The sequence below is a fragment of the Sturnira hondurensis genome, unplaced genomic scaffold, assembly GCF_014824575.4.
Source record: "Sturnira hondurensis isolate 20B ecotype Veracruz unplaced genomic scaffold, ASM1482457v3 Scaffold0018493, whole genome shotgun sequence".
NCBI lineage: Eukaryota > Metazoa > Chordata > Mammalia > Chiroptera > Phyllostomidae > Sturnira > Sturnira hondurensis.
The window spans coordinates 260,778-285,116 of NW_028091124.1; the positions used below are offsets into that span (position 1 = coordinate 260,778).

The 24,339-nt window shown below is 51.8% G+C and overlaps 1 protein-coding gene across 3 annotated transcripts in view; it reads right to left on the bottom strand.

Moving 5' to 3' along the window:
- The window catches only part of FARP2 (FERM, ARH/RhoGEF and pleckstrin domain protein 2), an 86,816-nt gene that overhangs the window by 58,406 nt on the left and 4,071 nt on the right, over window positions 1–24,339 (bottom strand). For all 3 annotated transcript variants that reach the window (XM_037069269.1, XM_037069267.1, XM_037069268.1), the window contains exon 2: window positions 20,284–20,515. In XM_037069269.1, the coding sequence (XP_036925164.1) occupies window positions 20,284–20,487 (204 nt within the window). In that variant the 5' untranslated portion in view covers window positions 20,488–20,515. The remainder of the gene's footprint in view (window positions 1–20,283; window positions 20,516–24,339) is intronic.

Consider the following 24,339-nt stretch of genomic DNA (forward strand, 5'->3'; position numbering starts at 1 on the left):
ATGAAACACACACGGCCCGTTCGCGTGCAATGGAAACCAGTCTGGACGGCTGGACACTGTGTCTCAAAGGTGACCACGGTGACCACAGTGAAAGCACTAAACCAGGGAGTGAGGGGACCAGGGCTCTCAGTTTTCCCTTATTTAGGAGTTTCTGTCATGTTTGAATTTTCTTCAACAGGCATGTCATTTTTGCAATTAAAAAATAATCTATGCAAATGTTTACGGCAAACCTCCACTGTCCCAAAGGACATCATGTTCCTTCAGGTTTAACTGCCAGATTTTCTTTTTCTTTTTAAAGATTATTTATTTATTTATTTTTAGAGAGAAGGGAAGGGAAGGGAAGGAGAAAGAGAGGGAGAGAAACATCCATGTGTGGTTATCTCTCTCATGTGCCCCCTACCTACTGGGGACCTGGCCGGGAATTGAACTGGTGACCCTTTGGTTCCCAGCCAGGGCTCAATCCACTGAGCCACACAAGTCAGGGCAGATTTTCCGACTGGTGCTCCTAAAGTGAGAGTTCTCATCTGAAGGAACAAAGCCCTACATGCCCTCCGAACAAGGACGCACAGAGACGCAACTAGACGCACCTGGTCAGTGCGGAGGGGGAGCTGCGGGGGCCTCACACTGAAAACACAACAAGAGGGAGGGGAAGGCCACCCTCCAGGTTCAGGTCCCCCTGTCCTCCCCTCGGGTAGGTGTCAGGGGCAGCCCGGCTACGTGCCCGGTGGTGGAGAGGTGTACCCACACGCCACACCCGCTCTGTGCATTTGAGGACCGCGAGGACAATGCCCCCAACCCGGACGTCTCAGAGGGACACCAGCCAGTTCCTCCTGGGGTGGACAGGTCAGAAATCACGGAAACCACAGGGTTTGCCGCATCCAACCCCTTGACAGCCCCTGGGTCGTAAGACCACCCAGGAAAGCTCTCTTCAAGCCAGGTGTCCTCTGCACACCTTCACCCACCGTCACTGGGATAATCATGCAGTCTCTCCTCTCTATTTTCCCTGCTGAGGGAACCAAGTCGCTGCAGGACTGGAGGTGGGTGGGGCTGGGGCTCCTTGGGGTCACCCAGGAGCACTCTAAGTCCCTCAGCTCAAGTGCACAGTCCCGCAACCTGTACACCCAGGCTAGTCCCCATGCAGGAAAGTTCCTCTTACTTTCCTTCCGCTGACCTGTGACATGTCCCTGGAGAACCTGGCCAGCCACCTGACCCGCAAGCCCCTGATCTCAGCCAGTTCCGCCTCACTATCATGTTGCCGGGTGCTCACCTCCGGTCCCACGCTGCTGGCGGCCGTGCATACCTGTGTCTGGGGGAGTCGCTCCTCCTTGATGGCGAGATTGAAGGCCAGGGACTGCGTCTCAACTGCCCTCCAGTCCCTGGGCCCAGCCCACGTGAGGCACGCCACCGACCCCTGGTCCCCAAACCACTGTCACTGCTCTGCTGCCTTCAGCCCTGCCCTCTTCTTCCACTGCCTGGCACCCCGTCTGCCGGCTGGGTGCAGTCCCGCCAGGCCTCCCATTCCTGCACAGCATAGCGGGTTCGCCCCAGGAGGCCTGCTGCTTGGGCCAAGGGACAGCAGTGCAAATCCGTGTGTAGGCATACAGCGGCATGTGCCCGACGGACCCTGGTCAGGCAGAGTCCCACACCCAGGAGAGGGTTCATGAGTCTGGTGTGAACATACACTTAGCTACACACGTTTGTATTTACACACACATGTGACACGCATGGGTGGACACATGTGTGAAGGGATGCACATGTATATGGACATGCACACAAATGAATACACATATAGGTGTATGTATGGAGGTGTGTTTAACCTCCTCAATTGGAGAAAATTCTATTAAACTAAAGAAGTTCCACAAGTCAATTATCCTACATTCAGGTAAGAAAAGGAATTTTGGATTCTCTGGGTCACCTGAAATACATTTTCAACTCTTACAAACCCCATCAGAATCAGGCATTTTCACAAAGAACCCGACATTGCTAAAGCAATTTTAAATTGATCCGAAGCACGGCAGTGGGGAATCCCTTCTAAATCTTTTTTATGAAAAGGAACCCCTAAACTGCAAGCAGACCCACACACAACGCCCCACAGAAAAACGTCCACTGATGGACATAAATAAAAATATCCCCAATAAAACATAAGCAGACAATATTCAGCAACAACTAGAGAGTGATAAACCATAAACAAATAAAGTTATTCAAAAGGTAGAGGATAATCAATATATTAGACATTCATTACCACACTAATCCATTGAGAAGGCATCTCATAAAATCCAATTTGCGCTCCTGGGCCCACAGAAGAGACAGGTGACTGTCCACCATCCAACCAGATGGGTCCCTCCCAGCAGCTCGTCTGCCGCTATTGTGCTAACACAGACATTCAATCGACCACATATCAGTCAACACAGGGCAGAATCAGAAAAGACAAAGAAAACCCATCCCTTGCAGATATGCTAAATAACTGAAAATCCAAGAACATCAAGTACAAAACTATCATGAAAAAGAAGGAATTCCATTAGGTGGTGGGAGGATGTTACTATGTGGACATCAACAGCTTTCACACACACATAAGCACTGTCTTCAGGACAGAAAGGAAGAGTCCACTGCACCCGGAAGAGCAACAAAGAAAGCCGAAGCACCTGGGACAAATTTAACAGCAAAGGGAAGCTCTGTGAAGATCATGTAAAGACCACTGTGGGGGGCGGGCGGGCAGAGCAGAGGGTAGGGGAGAGACCTCCCACAGACAGGCCGGCTCTCCTGGGGCAGCCCACTGTCTGGGTCAGAGCGTCAGCAGCGCAATCTGAGAAACCAGAGAGGCTGTTCCACGGCCAATGCACATTTCTGAATGCAGAGGAGGCCAAGAAGTGTCTGAAAGAGAAAAGGGGAGGACTAGCCCTGTCAGGTACTCGAACTGCTGAAAACCACAGCACGTGAGATGTTTGGTCCTGGCGCACATCTGCCAAGGAGGTGAAAAAACACACCCGAGTACACAGGGTGCTGGCGTGCCTGACGAAGGTGACATTTCAAATCCATCAGTGGGAGAAAAACAGTCTCCAACAAAAACTATTGGGCACCTATCGGAGAAAACACGGTTGTAGCCGTACTTCGCATCCTAATTTCAGGACAAGTAAAACATCTCATCACAAGGGCATCTGTCCATGAAAGAGCAGCAATGAGACAATTTTGTTCTATGCCCCAGGTTGGGGAGGCCATTGTCAGCACCCGCCGGGAGCCAGCAGCCGGCCATGATGGGGAGCCCGGGAGGCTGAAAACGCAAAACCCAGAAGTGTCTGCCAAGAAAGAAGGACTGTGAAGTCAAAAGACTTTTTCAAAAACAAATAGGGAAAAAACATTCATGGCTCCTGTTACAGACAAAGGGCTAATTTCCTTAAAACACAGTAAACTTCAAAAATCAGGAATGAGATTAGGGCTGGAGAGAACAATGGGTAAAAGAACAGGCTGGTCACAAAACAAAGCTAAAAGATGTTCACACACACACACACACGCCCCCCGTGTGTGCACCCGTGAGAGGCGTGAACCTCACCACGCAGCCAAGACTCCACTCCCTCGTGTCCCTCAGATGGGCAGGAGCTCAGAGTCTGAAAGCAGCAGGGCGTCCCTGGTGGCGCAGGGTTGGGGCAGCCTGATAAACGTTTACACCCACACCATCCTCTCACAAACCCTGCTTCTAACGAGCACTTCACGGGGCAAAACCACGCACGTACATACGACCTGGGCCGATCATGCCTCCACCAGCAGATGATGAAACGTGCCCTAAGCACCAAGCACCTGGGACGGGACAGGGAACAAACTGGGCACACCCAGCGCCACTACGGGTACTGAGCCTGAGGCCTCTCCGTGTGCAGTGCCCTGTTGGGGGACAGAGCCATGCCCACCGTGGAGACCCGACTGCAGCCATCCCAGCGCCCCCTGGTCTCCCACTGGCAAAGGCTCCACAGGGCAGCCGCTGAGCAGACTCCGAGTGCAGTCCTGACTGCCCCGTGGCAGGGATGCCGAGTCCGGGCTCTCCTCACAGGAAGAAGAAATACATACAACTCTTCCGCTGGAAGCAGGGGGCCGTGTGATGTAACGAAACAGCCCCTGGCACGGGGCCTGGCCTGGGGCCCTGCCGGCACACGAGGGTGGGGCTCTGAGGCTGGAGTCCTGCGGCGCAGCCAGGAGCAGATGGGACGCAGCCGGTGTCCCACGTCGGGCCCATCGAACGACATGGCGACCGGTTAACTAATTTCTCCTGCCGAGGTGCATGACAGCTCACATCTTTTCTAAAGTGAATTTTAGATACCAAACTTTAAGAGTATTTTTCAACATTACTTGTTAAAATAACTTTTCACGGGTTCATCCCCCATAATTTCTTGAGGGGTGTCCTGACCGAGGTCATTCACTGTCGCCATTGACTCTGCTCTCAGTGCCCCTGTTCTGGCACACGTCCACTTGTGCCCGCGCACATCTGTGCTCAGAGCTCACCTTCTCTTCCTGAAAGCACAGACGTTCACCACCAGGTGGACTGCAGTGCTCCCTGTCTGTGCCCACAGCAGATGGTGGGGGGATACAGGCTGCGCCGCAACGGGAGTGACGTCCTGGAAGACAGCAGCACGCGGTGCCCGGCCCTGGCAGACCCCACAAAGGCAGACCAGCACCGCGCTCTGGGGGCTGGCTGCAGCACAAATGGCACCAGGAACACAATGTCCAAAACACCGGTTAAAATCCCGCTTTTTGGCTCGGTGTTTCCATCTCCCCAGTCAGTCAGCTCAGACACAACGCACACTGTACGGTGGAAGGTTCACATCACACAAGTGCCATTACAGCGCATGTCTGGGTGCGGACGGGCGACCACAGCCCAGCTAACAAAGTGCTTCTTTATTCTTTGTCTTGAGCAGTGTGGGAAAATTCCTCTTGAAAAAGCTTGACTTCTTCCTTCAGCTTGTTTGTTTCATGTGTCTCTTTAGTTCATTTGCCAAATTATAACGTCTCCATCAAGATGCCCACTCACATTATAGAATGCATATCTCTACTGCTGACTTCACTGCTGGAGAGTTTCCCGGTCTGATAATTAAATTGGCCCCGATTTCCTTGTACAATGTCACACTGTGGAAGGAGAGCAATCACGAGAGCTCACAGGAAACTGTGGCACCATTCACTCTGGGCTCTGTGAAAGGTCACCGGCGTTTCCGATGGGCATCTCGTTCTCCCTGGTCCCCAGCTGCTGGCACTAAGACTCCTGCTGAATCGGGCGCACAGCGGGGCCTGCGCCTGTCTGTGGGTGGGGTTCTAGATGCGGGCGAGAGGGATGTGTCCTCCTCACTCGGCATCAGACGGGAGAGTCAGGCCTAAGGCGAGCTTCTCGGCAGCAGGCCCCTCAGCACTCAGCCATGACTATGGTTTCTCTTCAGTGACTCAAGGAAACAGGACAACAAACGTCCCCACATTTGAGCCCATGAAGGTGGGGGAGCATTTTCTAGGGTTGCCTCTGCCCTGAGCCTACCACCAGCCTTGCTTTGTTGAGATTGGGGTGCATGGGAACAAGGCTTCGCTCTGTTTGTGACGCTGGGCTCTTGGTGCCGTGACTCAGCTGCCAGTAGGTTGCCTGGCAGGTGCAGGGGACCCAGGGCCCCCACCTCTGAGATTCTCCCCACTCCAGCCCCACAATTCCTCAGTGCTCTCCCTCCCCCTGGCTGTCCCTGTCACTGGTTGTCACTCCCATCCACTTTCCAGCTTACAGAGTTGGTGTACTGGTCTCCTGATCAGTCCCTGGACAACGCCCATGGTCTCCGAGCCTCAACAGCCCCACCTTGGAAAGAAGAGTCCTAAAAGCAGGGGGAGCAAACCCAAGTCTCCAGCGGCTGTCCTGCCACGTGTCCCTTAGGGCAGTGGGCACACGGAATGGCACAGAAGCTGGCCCTGCCCAATGGGGTGCGGGTGTGGAAGAGGCTCATGTGGCACCTGTCCTGCTAGCTCCCTCCTGAAGTCCCCAATTTCATGGAGCAGCCTGAGGAAAGAGTTGGTGATGAGCTTCCTAAACGCAGGGGTGCAGAAGCCTGGGAAGGTCCACATACCATCTACCCTGGTCTTGAGGGGGCCCGGGGAGGCCTCCTGGCACCAGGGCAATGACACATGGAACAGGACACCATGTTCTCACAGGCCATGTCGGATATGGCACCAAACACATGACCTCCATTTCTCATGAGTTTTAGGAGTTGGGAGAGACCCACTTTTTACTCCTTGTCTTTAACTGAGCCTCAGGGACAAAGCAAAACAGGTGTTTTGGCTCAGCAGCCTCCCGGGCAACTCCCTCTTCTTCCTCATCAGCGAAGGGCTCTGGTCGGTCTGCCTGTCCTTGCTTGTATGTGCTTGTGAGAACACAGCCCCAGAGAGGAAACCTGTCTATCGGCGTGCCACCCACGCCCCTGCTGGGCACTCTCACAGGGACGCTCGCCCGGGAAAATCACACTCCAAAGCTGGGCGGGGAGGCCAGCACCAGGCAGTCCGCAGCCTCGTGTGCCGAAGTGCACAGACAACCACGAGTGAGCAGACCCTGAACACCAAACTCCGAAAACAAAGAGACTCGAAAGCAGAAAAACTAACTTCCAGTGAGCTAAGTAGATGTGCCACACTAAAGAAAGTTTAATTTAAAACATTTAAGATCCTCGAAAAGGTCAATATATTTGTAAAATGAGGAGACTCTGGGAGTTGGAGGGAGCAAAAAGGAGAAAAAGGAGAAATAAACTAAACCGCAGCGGGCGGCATGGGTAACAGATGAAGAGGAGGTGGGTGTAGGTCGCAATCAGTGGTGGGAACGGAAACAGACTCGCGCCGGGGACACAGAATAATGCAAGCAAAATCTGAGCTCAAGACCTGAGAGGAGCCACAAACACCGGGGACAGGAGTTGCAGAGTGTGGGGTGGGGCAGCCTGGAAGGACCTGGTACTAAGCTGTCATTCCTCAGTCTCTTGTGGAATCATTCAAAATCAGAAAAGTAGGAAAGAAACAAAAGTATAAAGCCGACTTTCAGCAAGATGAGCATGTGATCACAGACTCAGTGGCAAGCAGCAGAAGAGCCGCCGACACGGGCGAGACGCCAGGGCGCACCCTCAGCAGGGGCAGGGGTGCAGCCTGTGGGGTCAGACCTGCGTCCCACCTGCAAAGCAGAGGGGAAGGGCCCCCCACAGACCTGCCTGGCGTGGCAGAGCACCGGAGCCACTGCAGGCAACACGTGTGGGACAGGAGAGACGGCCCTGCAGAAACGCTGCTGCCAGGGACCCCCACTGGCTGAGACGAAACAAAGGCCACACTTGCTCTCATACAGACCTCAGGTCCCTAGATGCTCTTCACGCTTCAGCTAGTCTGTAACCAGCCACCCATGCAAGACCTCCTTAAGACAGCTAATCCTCGAACAACTTGCTTGCTTCAAAAGTGGGTGATCAACATAGAACCATCACTGCAAATATTTGAAGGTAATCAAGACAAAAGGAAACAGAAAAAACAAATGTCAAATGGATGCTTAGCAGAAATGTCGCCTCTTTATCAGATGGAATTGTGACCAAAATTTCATTATGAAATTCAAAAGTAGTTAAAAAGGCACCTGCCCCCGTGGCACAAGAGCACACAGCAGAGGTGCGAGAGCGCGAGACGAAGGTAACACCCACGCAGAGAGGAGAGAGAGGAGAGAGAGCAGAGAGCAGGGTGGGTGATGCGGGGGCCGCCAGGCCCTGCTTGTCCAGCTGTGTGACCTTGGGTGACACTGTGCATGGGTTACTTGTCTTTTTGGGGTTGAATTGTCAGAGTTATTTTTAAAAACACATTCTCGATATAAATTCCTTATCAGATATATAATATGCTCTCATTATCTTCACTTTCTCAACAGTATTATTTCTAGCACAAACGTTATTTTAGTGAAATCCAACTTATCTTCTTTTTCTTTTCTTGTTTGTGATTTTTGGGTCCTATCTGAGAAATCCCCCTTTAACCCAGTGTCATGAAAATTTATTCCTAGGTTCTCTTCTGAGGGCTGTCTAGTCTCCGCTCTGACACTCAGGGTGCCGATCCGCTCGAAGTCAGTTTGTGTGTGCGCTGTGGGGGGGTCCCTCCTCGTGCTCCGTGCACAGTGGCCCCGTTGCCCCAGCACCATCTGCTGCAGACAGTTCCTTCCCCACTGACTCCGCTTGGCACTGTCTCCATTGTGCACTCACGAAACGACCACAAACGTAAGGATTCTTGGACTCTCAACGCCGCCCCATTGCTCTGTGTGGTTAACCCCCCCCACAGCGCACACACAAACTGACTTCGAGCGGATCGGCCAGAGCCACGGGGCCTTGACCACCGCAGCACTGGAGGCAGCCGTGGCACGGGAACGTGTGACTCCGTCACCTTTCCTCTTCAAGGTTGTTTTTGGCTATTCTAGGTCCCTTGCATTTCCACGTAAATTCTACAACCAGCCCGTCAATTTCTGCAGAAAGCCAGCTGGACTCTGACAGAGGCCATGCTAAGTCTGTAGACAGCTGGGAAGGACCACCCTCTCGGTAACAGGGAGTCTTCCCACCCATGGTCACAGGATGTCTTTCTACTCAGTTAGATCTTCTTTAATTTCTTTCAAGTTTCATAGTTTTCTATGCACAATGTGTTTCCTGAAATGAAACTGAACGGTATGTGCTCTCCACGCCAAGTCTCTCCCTGCAGGTATTTGTTGAAGAGGGAAACTCAGTTTCTTCCAATACTCAGTTCTGGCCTTTAAAAGTCTTCTTTAAAATTCACATTTTTCAAAAACACAGACTGAGATTCATCAGATTTGTTTTTAGCAGCATGAAGCCCCTCTCCTCAGTTAACGGGGCTTCTCGGAGAAAACGCCCCTTGTGGCCCCCACAAGCAGGGCTCCCAGGGCTCAGGCTGCGTGTAAATGCGGAATGGAAGAGAGCGCTGGTTAGTCCAGGATTTCACACACGTTGTTGTGTTTAGTTTCTAGGTAAGAAATCACAATGTAAAGAATAGTACGCATTTTTGTAGTGGACTCAACAGAAAACCCTATATACAAGTAAAATCGAGGTTTAAAAAACGGATGGGCGACACGGCAGGGCGGCAACCTACACTGTCAACAGACATCAGTGAAGCGTGGTTTACCTAGAGTTTCACTGCGCTTGGGGATTTTCAGTCGTTTTTACAACTCCACTGGGAAGGAGAAAGGACCTCTCTGGGTTATTTCGGTATCTGTGCAACTTTCCTCCATGAATAGCGCAGGGCACAACCTCCAGGAGACTACCTGGCTGTTCAAAACTCGTTCCAAGGTTTATAAGTACAGACTTCCCCTTCAAGAAATGAGTTGCTGACTGCCTAGAAGTATACAACTTTGAGGTTCTTTTGTTAAATTCATTCCCTAAGAACTTTATTCTTTTTTGATGCTATTGTAAATGACACTGTTTTCTTCCCTCTTTTTTTAATCCTCACCAAGGATATGTTTTAATTGATTTTTCTTTCTTTTTTGGAGAGAGAGACAGAGAAGGAAAAAGACAGATGGACACTGAGGTGGGAAACACCCAACTGTGGCATCCTATCGCACACTGTCGGCGCTCAAAACGACACTCTAACCACCGGAGCTGCCCGCCCAGGGTGAACTGTCTTCTTCATTTATGTTGGGATTGCTCATTGCTAGTGTGCAGAAACACAAAAGAGGTTTGTATACTGATCTTGTATCCTGCACTCTTGCTGAATTCCTTAGTTCTATTAGGTGGGGTTTTTTTGGTAGGTTCCCTAGGATTTTCCATTTAAACAATAATGTTGCCTTGGCTGGTGTGGTTCAGTGGACTGAGTGCCAACCTGGGAACCAAAGGTCGCAGGTTCGGTTCCCAGTCAGGGAACATGCCTGGGTTGCAGGCCAGGTCCCTAGAGTTCCTCTCCCACATCAACGTTTCTCCCCCTCTCTTTCTCAACTCCCTTTTCTCTCTAAAAGCAAATAAATTAATAAATAAATCTTTGCCCTGGCTGGTGTGGCTCAATGGATTGAGTGCCAGCCTGTGAACTGAAAGGTCACCACACCAATTCCCAGTCGGGGCACGTGCCTGGGTTCTGGGGCAGGTGCCCAGTTGGGAGGCATTGCAAGAGGCAACCAGTTGATGTTTCTCTCACAAGTTTCTTTCCCTCTCTTTCTCCTTCCCTTGCCCTCTTTCTAAAAAGTAAATAACTAAAATCTTTATTTAAAAAAATAAACAATAATGTCATCTATAGAGATAGTTTCATCTTCCTTTCCAGTCTGGATATCTTTTGTTTCATTTTTCTTCTTATTTTTCTTTTCTTCCTAATTGTCCTGGCTGGAACTTCCAGTACTAGGTGAGTTTCTAAATCTCCCTGGACCTTAATTTTCTCAAGTACAAAACAACACTCATAATTACGCTCACAGTGAGGATAGAATCAAGCAACGACGTGCAAGATGCCACTGAGGAACACGTGGGAGACAGTGGGTAAGAAGCACATTGATGCATGGGGTTTGGGAAGGCGAAAAGCAAACAACACGGAGCCCCAGGTACGCAGCAAACAGAAAGCCGCGGGAAGCCTGACTTTCCAGAATACACGGGTGAATTTAGGCCAAAAGGCACTGAGGCGACAAAAAGTGTATTTCACAGGAGGAAGACAGTGCTGTGCCCATCAAGTCCCAAGAATGAACACAGCCACACTGACCAGCACAGGGTCCATGCCCACAGGACAAGGAGGAGGCAGAAGGGGCAAGAGACACAGACCCCTCGACCACAGGAGCCCACGTGCGAGGGCTCACCCCCAAAACCCAGAGTCACCTGCTGGAGGGCGGGCGCCTTGTAGCACAGGCCTCCCCCGCCCACTACGTGAGTGTTTCAGGAACCCGTCTGTTCCGGTGCATCAGCTAAAGCTGTTGTGAGAGGCTGCCTTTAGCCTCAGTGAATTTTTTTTGGAACACTCTTTCAGTCTTTGCCCGTTTCATGACAAGTGATTCGTGAGCGCACCTGCCCACCGAGTGTTCAGCAGTTTCAGACCAAAAATGGCACAACCCCTGCACCCCGCACTCCCTATTCGCCTGATCTCTCCCCAGCAACTCTTTTTTTATTTCCCAGATTAAAACAAGCCCTAAAGGGAAACGTTCTGCTGATGTGGAAGAGGTGAAACAAAGAAGGGCAGACACACTCGAAGGCATCAACAACGGTGAGCTCGAGCTCGGGCAGGGAGAAAGGTCTCCACAGGTGTGTTGCATGGGATGGAGAGCGCTCTGGAGGGGACCGGAGTTTGAACATGGATGAGTACACACACGACTTTTCATAAACAAATTCTGGGGGGGGGGTTGGGGTCTCCATGTGCACACTTCCAGTCTTAGCTCTCAAGTGCAGAGAAGCAGCGGGTTGGCCGGTGCTCGGGCACTCCCACGGGCACTCCCACGGGCACGAGCAGAGGCCTTGAAAACGGTCCGGGAGGTAAATGGGTAAGAGAGGCTGGGGCAGGAGAGCACCTGCCTTCAATCTCTCCCTCTGGGCTGCTTTCTGCTGACTGAAGCGTTTTGCCATGAGCATGTATTGATTTTATAACTTAAAAAATACATTTCAAAAAATTTCTAGGGTGGAAAATACAAAAAACTCCACAAGATACTTGTTTTATAAATGCAGTTGATTTGAATAATTAGAAATAACAGCATTAATTTTTTAAAAAAGATTTTATTTATTTATATTTAGAGAGAGGGGAAGAAAGGAGAAAGAGGGAGAGAAACATCATGTGTGGTTGCCTCTTGCACACCCCCCACTGGGGACCTGGCCTGCAACCCAGGCATGTGCCCTGACTGGGAATTGAACTGGCGACCCTTTGGTCCACTGAGCCACACAAGCCAGGGCTACAGCATTAATTTCTGAACTGCAGAAAATTTACAGCAGTAAAAAAATCCGGTAACAAGCCTGCCCTCCTCTGTTCTCAGTTCCCTCCCGACTGGGCTCCACCACACGGGGACTCACCAGAGGCCCGGGGCCTGCGCTGCGCCCTCAGCAAGGCACCTACTTCACTCTGCCAAGGCACCTACTTCTGTTCTTCACGTGACGATGCTGACAAGTTCAGTTTTAATGACATTAGTATTTATGTTACTTCATAACGTAATTCACCTTAATAACAACGTTCGGGGCATGTTTCCACAATTTTGTGTGGTTTTAAAAGATGTAAGACTGATGTAAGTTAGGGCCAGAAGCAAATAGTTATGGAGCCGACTGTTCCTGAGGTAGCATGAGTTTGATTTAACAGAGCTCACTCTGCATTTTTAACATGCATGTCCCAACGTATTTTCCAGAAGAACAGCAGTCACAACCGAAAGTTACTTTAATAGGGAAAACAGCTTTCTCTGCTCCAAAAATCTGACTCTACCAGTCTCCAATACCCACACGCCACATGCTATGGATACTAGACAGGGGCGCCGTGATGTCTGGACAGCGAGCATGGAGAAGGGGCACAGTTTTCATCATCAAATGTTAGATTCTCGTCAGAGAACAACGTTCCGATTTCTCAGTGAACGGCGGTGGGAGTCTGGGCGTGAGCGCATGCCAAGAACGCCACTCTCTGACTCCCACCGTCCGTCAGCAGAGAGCCCTCAGAAGGGCAGGGACCCCCCGGCCACTGTGGTAGATGTGTCCTGGGAATGACCAAGTCAGACACAGCGCAAGAACGCGTGTGCACACACCAGCCCAGAACAAGGGTCTGGCAGCACCTGCGGGTGTTTTTCATGGTTTTCTGTAACAACTAGCCGAACTCTCTAAAAATAAAAGCCCACAATCAGTCGGTGGACAGGGACTGAGGGGAGTCTCAAAGCTCCCACTTGGCCAACCCGTGGCTCCTCCTGTGCTGGGGCTCAGCGTGGCTGTGGGGAGGCCGCAGGGCAAAGCTGAGCCTGTGGGAGGTCATGGCCGTGGCCACCCTGACGGAGTGCACGACAGCCCAAACCCCTCCAACTCCTCCACTCGAGAACGCTGCTCCAAACACTTCCCCCAGGACCCCATGGTGCTGCCCCTCCCTGCCACTCCTGTCTACCCATGTCCCTGGCCCGGCTCAGGGCCAGAGTCACCATGACCTCCGTGTATTTCTGTCCATGAACACTCTTCCTGAGAAGAGGTCCACCCTGCCTTCTCTCCTACTTCAGTGCACTGGCTTCCCTGTTCTGTCCCCATGTGACTTCTCTCCTTGGTCACTGTTGAGCTCACTGTCTATCTTCCTGACCTCTGTGCCCCCAGCTTCTAAAACTGCCTGGTGCCACCACTCCCACCAGGAGACCTGACTGGCAAGCTTCTCTTGCAGGCCGCTCCGCGAAGATCCTGAAATGACTTCCCCGCCACGTGGGCGTGGGGTTTCTACTGGCATGGAGATCAGCGGGGTGACGCTTCCTGATTTTATTCTTGCTGCCGGATGAGCTTCCTCGTCACGGTGTCCCCTAACACGAACTGTGCACACCCACTGCAGGTGTGCGTGAGGCATGAGTGTCTGTGTGGGGCTGGGGTGGGGGCGTGGCCGGTGAGGCCCCGGCACCAGAGCCGGGTTACTGAGAACAGTGCCTCCATCTGTGCCCTGCGCCACATTTTCCGGGCATCACCGAGGTCAAAGAATCAGATCAACCGCCCAAGACAAAATGACAGGTTTCCGAGACCAGGGCAGAGTCACATAATAGCTGTGTCCACCAGCCACACACAGCACTTCTGGAGGAGGCCCACATTATCCCCAAGTCTCAGATGCTAAATTACTAACTTCTCTGGAGACAGGACTAAAATGAGCTCGAAGGCGGTTCACTGCCATATTTAGGATGTCCATGTGGAAGCAATGACAAACATCTGGCTCTGACACTTTCTGGAATTTTGACTATTTTTTCCTGGCCAGAGAGAAAACACAAAGTCTCTACGGGAATAGCAATGTGCAGTCTGCTCGCGTGGAACCCGCAGCTGAACGTGCCCTTTGGCATGGCGCACACTGAGGCTGCAGCTTCCCAACCCTTCTAGGCAGGCAGAAGGGCAGCCCGAGCTAAGGCTGTCGAGCCTTTCACCCTGACCGGGCGGCTTGGTGGGCAGGGAGTTGACCCGCAAGGCCCAGTAGAGGCTCAAGTCCCAGTCAGGGCGCAGGCTTGGGTTGTGGGTTTGGCGCCCAGTGGGGGTGTGCACGAAGGGCGACCGAGTCAAGTTCCTCTCTCTAAAAATAAATGCAATCTTAAAAAAAATAAAAATGTTGAGTTTTTTGAGGAAAAGGGAAACACAAGCAAACATAAACAGCAGCAAGGGAATGGGCGCTCCTGCCTGGTACAAGGTCCCAACTACAAACCCCCCAACTACACCCCAGACTGTCCTTTTAATCACCAAACACCAAAATACCACTTTCCCCACAGACCTAACTTCCGACAACAGAAACACTGCAACGTGTGTCAAAGCCTCGCCCCGGGAATCACTAAAGGCCGAGGGAAAGGCTCTCCCCCAACGGCACCAGGGTGACCTGGCACTGCCCACACCCGATGGGCTACAGCTGCAGCATTTCTGCTCCAGGGCGCTGCACACAGGCCAAGGCAAGCGACACGTGGCTTCCACGTGGCTTCTGCCATGGCTCAGCAAAAAGACTGCCCAGATTTCTATTTTCAAAACCAAGAAATTCATTTAATCAACTGAAAACAAATCAAGACTTTACTAGATAAAAAAACTGGCCATGGAATGACCTTTAGTAGCTTAAAATCCCATCAATATGTGTCAAACACCACTCGAAACACGACACACGAATCCCACAGCATGCCCCTGCCTGGATGCGCCCACAGCCCCACAGCAAGGGCCCCTGCCCTGTGAGGCTGTGCAGTGGGACCCGAGGTCCATGTGAAGAGTCCAAAGTGCCTCTCACCCGCACAGGCTCATGGGCGCAGTGAGCACACGTGGGCGAGGGGAGCCCGGACACGGGGAGCTGTCACTCACATGAGGTCAATACCGACTGCAATACAGTGTCAATTCAAGTTCCCAGTTCTGTACATGTACAGCTCTAAATGAACCTTTGGTGCGTTTTAAGAATTTTATAAGCAAATGTCCGCACTCCACCAGCTTTGCCTCCCCAGCCTTCAGCTGTGCTTCCCGGGGTCCTCGCAACCCGGGGGCTGGACATCCGTGCCCATGTGTACCTGGCTCAGAAAGGGTTACATCACTGCCACACACAGTTTAGCCAAGGACGCACCCCCAAAGGGAACTTCTTCATGGCCCAATATTCCTGGCTCAACATCTTCCTTCTTTAGCCACTGAAGAAAATGCGTAAAAATCACATCTCAAACCACAGTGAGATGCCACCAAACACCCACTAGGACAGCTAGGACAAGACAGTCCGACTGTGGGGAGGTAAAACACTGCCGGGTGTAAACGACGTAGCAGACTGGGACAAGAGGCCCTGAGTCACTGTGTCACCCAGCAGGTCCGGTCCTAGGACTCCAGGACTTGCAAGCCAGTATCTGTGGCACCAGTCACAACTGCCAGAAGGCAAAACGCACGTCGGCTAATGACAGAGAGACAAAGTGCGGCCCATGTACACGACGGAACATCATTCGGCGTGAACAGGACAAGGCACTGACATGCACGGGGAGGACCCTCTGAGATGCGGGGCACAGAGAGGTTGGTCACAAAAGCCACATACAACCCACTCACACACCACGTGCAGAACAGTGACATTTGCACACACAGGGTAGATGCTCGCTTAGAGCTGAGGGAGAGGGGATGCAGGGCAGCCAGGTGACAGCCAGCAGGTGTGGGGTCTCTCTGTGACGCGATGCAAATGCTCTAACACTGACTCTGGCGATGGCAGCACATGTCTGTGAACACAATGGAGATGCCGAATTGTACACTTGAAATGAGAGGATCACACGGTGGGTGAACTGCACCTCAAGAAAGCTATTAAATGTTTTCGGGCTAACCTGACCCTTGAATGTCCCATTAACGTCAACTCTGGCTTCTGGTCCAGAGCTGCCCTCGCCGATGGCAGCAGGCATGGAACCAGCACGTGTCACTCAGCTCCAGAGAGGGAGCTGGAGCGAGATGCGCTCCCGCCTGCTGACGACGCACAAGGCCGTCCCAAGGCTATGTGAACATCGCCTTTGGAGGGAAAGCGGAGTGACCATGCGGTGACTCCTGGGCGGACAGCAGTGTGGCTCTCAACAACCCTGCCGTGGCGCGGCGGCCTGCCCACACAGGGAGGCGGGAGCCACGCACAAGGCTGGGCCTTCTGGTGCTCGCCTTTCTGCAGTGACACGTGGAAGCCAGCAAGGCTGCCTCACGCGGAGAATGAACATGGGACAGTCGGCCACAGGCTCTGCATGGAAAGGCAGACGTGACCCCGCAGGAAGGTTCCCAACAGAAGCAAAATATAGGCATTTCCAAAATAACTAAATGTCAAATTCTTCCCTGAGCTAAAAAGGTCCCTAAGTACAACCCTTCCGCATGAAGCAGGGGTTCCACCCCATCCCCCGCTGGGCCGGTGTTCAGTCCCCGTCAGTGGGGAGAGGCCAGCGCTCCCCAAGGCCGGTCGGCACACCAGCCCTGCAAGTTTACAGGCTCCATCGCTCAAGGCTCAAGTGAAAAGCGCACCAAACATGCAGGTACGAGGGTGGGGGGGGGGGGGGCCAAACCCNCCCCCCCCCCCCCCCCCCCCCCCCCCCCCCCCCCCCCCCCCCCCCCCCCCCCAAACCCAGAACAAACAAAACCAAACACTCGAACCTGAGGTCAGAAAGCATCGCTAAGGGGGGCAACTCAGACCCTCTTAGATACAGCCTGTCACCCCAATCTAGCTTTCGATTTTGTTTTTTCCACACACACTTATGGAGAAAGGCCCACACGCCGCTGGTACAGCCGCGGGCGATGCAAAGCCTTGCCTCCAGGATGCCCCTTCCAGGAGCAGAGGCCAGGGGCCACTGCTGGGACAGGAGCGTCCTCACTCGGCCAGGAGAGCCACCCCGCCAGCACTTCACTGCCCAGTGCACCCGTGCCCACAGTGCATGCCCATTCCATCCCACAGACCCAACGGCAACTGTCACTTCACCATAATCTGTGTCTCTCCGTTCAAACACAAAGGAGGGGGAGTGGGGACACACGCGACCCATGGAGGAGTGACAGTGGAGAGGGACGGGAGGCCCAGGCAGGCGACCAGACTTGATCTTAGGATCTTTTGGATATCTGGAGCTGTGACCCATGGGAGACATGGGGACAGAAAGGAGGGCACACTTGCCTTCTGGTCCCTCCTGAGGGCTGTGGGCAAGCACTTCTGGGGCAGGACCACGAAGCCTGTCTACCCTCTGGCAAACTGGCCACGCCCACGGCACCAGGCACTGAGCTGCACAGATGCCTGCTCTCCAGAACTGAGTCCCAGCCTACTGGGGACAGCTGCAGGGGCCACTGCAAAAGGCTCCCCGGGCAGCCCCTCCCAGTGGCTCTGCCTCCGCCCAGCGGGGTTGGCCTGGTAGCAGGCCAGGGTCGTCAAACCTGGCCGGGCGGAAGTGACCATCCACAAATCCCAAGTCTAGATTCCAAGGACTTTGCAGTTCCCATTCGTTCCCGCCCTCCAGGCGCTAGAGGGCGTCTGCAGGGAGGGGGGCTCCCCTCAGGCCACAGATGTGTGAGAAGGCCACCCTGGACTGCCCAGGCCCTCAGAGCCAGACAGACGGCTGGGCGACATGGAGACACAGAAGCGAATGTTCAGCAGGAATGTTCGTTTTAAGCAGTTGTGGGGTGGCTTGTTCAGTTGTGGAGGGTGGAGTGCTTGGAAGCAGAATGCAACTAACTTACAAAAAAGCTGAACTTTAACTCCTAAAAGGTGCTCATCAGTAGGTAACCGCAACTTAAAAAGTGCCTTATCCACCTCAGGACCTGCAACAGCAATTCGATTCCTCAATTTCAGTGACTCTCCGGGTATGTGAAAATACCAAATATGATGGCTGTGGTTGGTTAATATAAACAATAATCTCAACTTATTAAAATTTTCCAAGCTCTAAATATTTTGAAACATTTACAAAATGCCATCTTTAATTTCCTTACTTATTAAATGACCCAGACACTTAGTAAAAGTGTATTTCTCAGAGATGGACTGCACCCTACTTACGACCCAACAATATATACCTGCTTTTCTTTCTCTGGCCTAAGTATGAGTTGATAAAGGCCATTAAGCAGGACCAAAAAAAAGACACACTGAAAGTAAACCGTAATGCAACTCTTTTGTTTTTTCTTTCTTCCCTCCTCCTTCCCACCATCTAAAATTTTTGACTGTGGTGTAAGCCTAGACCCCAGGGAGCGTGTTGAGCACAGGACGGCTGCGTGGTGGAGGCTCTTCTGAACATCTGCCTGGGAGAGACTGGAAGCCCGCTGCATTCCCGAACCCTTAACCTCCTTCACAGAAGGGCACCGTGGGGAGCTGGGAAACGCTGCCCCAGGACCAACAGCCGCCACCAACTCTCCAGGGCCCAAGGCTGCCTGTCCAGACTCCCTTCCTAGCCACATAGGAGTGACTGCGGAGGTCTCACTGACAGGTCCCGCCAGTTTCACTCACCAATGCCCTGAGGAAATGGGACTGGATGTTCTCCTCAAGTAAGACCTTGAAAGAGCCATTCAGGGTCCCAAGTTCAGATGCTGAACCCAGGCTACAAACAAGAGGCCAGCCGCCCCCGCGGCCGCCGTTCTCTGGGATGGGCTCTGTCCTCAGTGCTGCCAGAGCCAGGGGGCCGTGCCTCCAGGCCCATCACAGCCTGGCCTGCAGCTCGACTCCCTTTGTATCTTTGGTGTAGCATCTGGACTTGACAGAAAAACCCACATATAACAAACCTGCTGAAGTTTAGGTTCATGCTCTTGTCCTCGCTGTTGTGACACCACAGCAACAGAGCTTGTAGAGACGCTACTGCAGGTCAATGTGAAAGTAATTTAAAATATATTTATTCATTACATTTGAAATCAATGTTTTAAAAAATCTAATGCGGCCCTGGCTGGTGTGGCTCAGTGGACTGAGCATGGGCTTGCGAACCAGAGGATCGCAGTTGGATTCCCAGTCAGGGCACATGCCTGGGTTGCAGGCCGGTTCCCTGCGGGGGACGCATGAGAGGCAACCACACATTGATATTTCTCTCCCTCTCTCCTTCCCTTCCCCTCTAAAGATAAATGAATAAAATCTTAAAAAAAATTTTTCATTCGAATGTCATTTAGGAAATCAGAAAAAAGTTTTTCTAAAGTATCACATGGGTCTAAAACTGTTTCTGAAAAGGTCTGTGTGCACACAGCGATGGACGCACGTCTAACTGCCTGTGCCCACAGCTTCAGCTCACGCTGACAGCAGGGACTTTTGCAGAGCACGGATGCTACCGAGGCTGTGCTACAGAAGTCAGCTCTGCGCTCAGACTGGGCAGCACCACCATCTGGGTACCACACGGAGCATGCTCAGTCCTCCCCCAGCCACCCTGAGCCCAGGGCGGGAGGTGCTGCAGTGGCCCCTACATTTCGGATGAGGAAGCTGACACAGAGTGAGGCTAAAAGACCCCATCTCCCACGGGCAGCCAGCGGCCCGGACAGGAGGCCCCGTGGTTCCAGCTTGCACTCCTTAGCACCACGCCGGCCTCTCGGAGATGAGTACAGTGACCACACGGTCAGCATGTCAAGGGACAGACAGGAGACCTGGCTCTCCAAAGGGAAGGAGAAAGCAGACTCACCATCTGCAAGGATTTTACCAGCAGTTATCCAAAGCCACTCTTGGCCAACTTTACAAATAAACAAAGTCTAACCGGCAAAATGTAATTTGGGACATACTGTATTTTTCGGACTATAAAAATCTTCCCAAAATCTGGGAGGGAAAGAGGGGTGAGTCTTATAGTCTGAATATAGCTTACCTGGCTCACTATGTGAGGGAGTGGTGGCCTCTGTTATTTATGTTACTAAATATTTTACCACATTTTTTGCTTCAAAAATTTCCCCATTTTCCTCCTCTAAAACCTAGGTGTGTCTTTTGGTCCAGTGCATCCTACAGTCCGAAACATTCAGTGATACTTCACTTTCAGAAAATATAAGGAAGTAGCCCCGGATGGCGTGGCTCAGTGGACTGAGTGCCGGCCTGCAAACCAAAAGGTCGCCGGTTGGTTCCCAGTCGGGGCACGTGCCTGGGTTGCGGGCCAGGTCCCCAGTGGGAGCCACGTGAGAGGCAACCGCACATTGATGTTCTTCTCCCTTTCTCCTTTCCTTCACCTTTCTCTAAAAAAATAAAACCTTCAAAAAAATGTAAGGAACTATGCCCCAAAATCACACTTCTTACCTCAACGTCAAACGTTTCCACAGAGCCGTCCAGCAGCTTCACTCTGAGGAGAAGGCACTTCTCCTGTGTCCTGGCCGCCACCCGCGCTGCCCGCACCGAGGGAGCTGGCCTGGGCTCCAGGGTGCTCACTCCGGCTGGGGGCTGGGCGCCCAGGCGTGCCCCTGGGGTCTGCAGTGCTCGGTAGGTTCCTTCTATCTCTCCCATTCTTCGCCAGCTAAGTGGAACAGATTTGCTTCAACAAAACAAAACCCAAAGAATCATCACCAGCTGCTTACACACTAAAGCATGTAAAAAATGATCACAGGAATGCTCTGCATGGTTTTCGAAACTCCTATAAGTTAGATTTCATAAAAATACAGACTTAAAAAGGTCATTTTCTACTCATGTCTGGCCGGTGGAACAGAACATGTAACAAGCGCCCCACTAACAGCACTTCCCGGGTGCTCCTGCAGGCTGGGTGGCATCGTTCCAACCCCCGGACCCGCCCGCACCAGCCACCTCACTGTCACTTGGTGGCCAGAGGCTGGAGGGGCTGGTTCTTCTCGGGATCCACCTGCCACGTACCCACTGTGCCGACCACACTGCAAGTGCTGGTCAGGCCCTCAGCGCAGGTAACGGGCCCCATGAGACACAGCACCAGTGTGTCAGGTGGCCCTTAGCACGCCTCTCACTTCTGCTGACGGGGTGGGGAAAATTCCAAGGACAGTAGATGGTCAGGCCTGTCTTTGCCAGCTTCCCGCTCCTGGGTCTTTCTAGATCATGTCTCACCAGGCCGGAGTGGGTGCCGCTGGAGGTGCAGGAGAGGCAGCCAGGGTGTGTGATGCCCAGACCACACAGCTGGCACTGGGAGGCACTACCCAACCCTGTCCTCACAATATCCACCCCCCACCCGCCTGACAGAAGACAACACTGAGGGTCCGACTGGCCCGAGTAGCAGGGGGCACGGGCACCCTTTTCCATCCACCTTGTGCCCTGGGGAAGGTCTCTGATTTTAAGCTATTGAATGGAACAAGAGAAATCATACTTTTGTCACAAAGAAAGAACAGGCTAAGTACTGGGTTGGCCAAAAAGTTCATTTGGTTTTTTCCACGAGATGGCTCCAGTAGCGCTTAGTTGTCTTTAACTTCATGTGAAACAACTGTGTTAGGTGGTATTGTGACAGCTGTCCTATTATTGTGCATTAAAAAAAACCTTACCAAAATTGGTGAATTTTGGTGTAGCCATTTTAATATTGAAGATGGAAGAATATACACACCATTCTCAGCACATTATACTTTATTATTTCTTTTAAAAATATTTATTTATTTATTTATTTGGGAATGGAGGGAGAAAGAGAGGAAGAGAAGCATTAATGTGTGGTTGCCCCCTGTACACTCCCTAGTGGGGACCTGGCCGTGCCCTGACTGGGAATTGAACTGGCAACCTTCAGTTTGCAGTTCAGCTCTCAATCCACTGAGCCACACCAGCCAGGGCTATGCTTTATTATTTCAAGAAAGGTATAAATACAACTGAAATGCAAAAAAAAAAAAGATTTGTGCAGTGTATGGAGAAGGTGCTGTGACTGATGGAATGTGTTAGAAGTGGTTTGCGAAGTTTCGCGCTGGAGATTCCTGGCTGGACGGTGCTCCACAGCTGGGCAGACCAGCTGAAGTTGACCGCGACCCAATCACGACATTAACTGAGAACGATCAGTGTCATACCACGCAGGAAAGAGCTCACTCAAAATATCCAAATCCATAGTTATTGGTGAAAATGAAAAATGTGTCTTCACTTGTATGGGAAAAACTAAACAGACTTTTGGGCCAACCCAATATCAGCTAGACTCTAACAAGACTGACATGCTCTGAATTGTATTTGTTTATATAGTTATCTTCTACTTATGGCAAATTTCCTTCTTAAACATGTGTATGTTAGAAAGTCAACTTAAAGAAGCGCATTTAACGGTAAAACACAGCTACGGTAAAGACGAGAGCCAGATGTCTAATCAGGAAAGGATGCAGCAGCTGCTGAAAGGCTGGGACTTCACTTAATCACCTTCAGAAAGTCTCCCACGAGTCCGCAGTGCACGTTTCAGAGAATTAGTCGCACTGGATTCTCGGGCCAGTCCCTCGCATGCCAAGTGCACTTCTGAGTCCTCCAGCCCTTTCCTCTTTTTCAAGACAGACCCAGGAGCTTATTTTGTCTTGAATTAAGCCAGTCCTCAGGCACCAGCTGCCAGGCAGCCCCTCTGTCCATTTACACCCCTCCCTGCAAAGACAACCAGCCCTGCCCCCTGGGCGAGAACTTCCGAGGGCACGCCTGACTTACCAGACAGCACGCGGAAAGGAAGGAAGCTAAAGCCCTGCGATCACGGGCTGAGGGCAGTGCAGGCACACGGTGAGGCAGTGTGTCCTTCCGCCGGGCCCGCCTCCTGTCCCAATTCCTGCACATTGGTTGCCTGGGTCCCACGTTTGGGTCAGGTGAGCAGTGCCCTATCATCTTCAGAATTCTCTCTCCAGGCTGCGTGCTCTGACAGCACGAACTCAATTTTCACTGTAAATGTTTGCTAAGTATTTGCTTAACGTCACTGGCACCAAAGAACCCGACGGCCTCACTGTGGGATCACCGCACAGAGCAGACAAAAGACTCAGTCACAAACAGCGCAATGCTCCAGAGAATCATTGTTTTCACGCCACTAAGAGCAAACCTGAGATGTACAGGTTCTGAGAACCACAACAGCAGCTTCTTCATTTCAATCTGAGAAATCTGAGCTATTAGTGCAACCATGAGGGGATGCCCACAGGGCCGCACCCTGAAGGCACCCGGTATGAAGAGGAAGTCCTGGCCAGTCACATCAAGCAGCGAACCCCGGGGGCACCAAACTGCTCTCTCTCTTCTAAGTGAAGCTACAATTCTGAAAACATACACAACCAGAATTTATTCTCAGAAGTCACTTCCCTTATTTACTTCACTGTATAATTCTCATTTCCATTTGTTTTTAATAATTTTATATGGAAAAAATGTCTTCAGGTTCTTTCTCTCCTACTTGCTGTAAGAAAGCCATGTCTAAACACACACGTCCAAGAAAATGGCAAGACCAGCCCACGGTGTCCAGAGGGCACATTCGGGTGAGAGAGCGCCAAGCAGAACAAGCGGGGAGGTCGTTACTAGAAACCTCCGGGCCTCGAGGGAACAGGAGAGTGGTCTCCATTCTGCTGCTTGACAGAGAGAGCACTCACTTTATAATTCATTAAGCCATAGGTTTGATTCATGTGATTTTTCTGTTTATTTTACAACAAAAATATACTTAGAAGAGCATACTTTTAACATTGTTTCATGTGCAGAAGAATGAAAGACATATGACAACTGAAAAAGACTTCTGTTAGTTCACGAAACACTGGTAACACACAGCTGCCTGGAGCAAGCCCCTTCCCAACAGCAAACTTACATCCCGGTTTTTCTCCTCCGCCGTGAGCATCTGTGTAGCTGGCGCTGAGACTCAAGCCATGAGATGCTCACTCTGGAGGATCGTCTGAGGAAGGCACAGTCACTCGAGAGTTCATGTGTCACTTAAGACCTCGAGAGGGACCCTGCTCTGATGTTCCAAAGAATAACTGTTTGCTATGACACAACAGCAATGTGTTAAATGGGTGGCACAAATCACCCATTTAACAATTATTCAGCATTAAGTCCAAGCTTGGGAAGCAGGGACCTTCCTAGAACACTGACGTGTCACCCAGGGCCGTGAATGGCAGCTCGGCCTGTTCTCCGAGTCTGTCCGTCCGTTTTAGAACAAGCAGCATAACCAGACACTTCCTGTGGCAACGTGAGGTTGCTCATCCAGCAGCCTCTCCTACAGCTGATGCCGGGAAAAGGTGCACACTGAACTGCCTGTACACATCATGACTCAACAGAAGCTGCTCTGTTTCGTTTTGTGTGCTGATGGGCAGGTGTTACAAAGGCAAGTGCACACGAGCTGGACTGGAAGCACAGCGAGGCTGCCATCAGACACGGAGGCCCCAGTTCGTTTTCCCACCTTCCCTCCACATGACTGAACTGCTCTGTGGTCTTCATCCC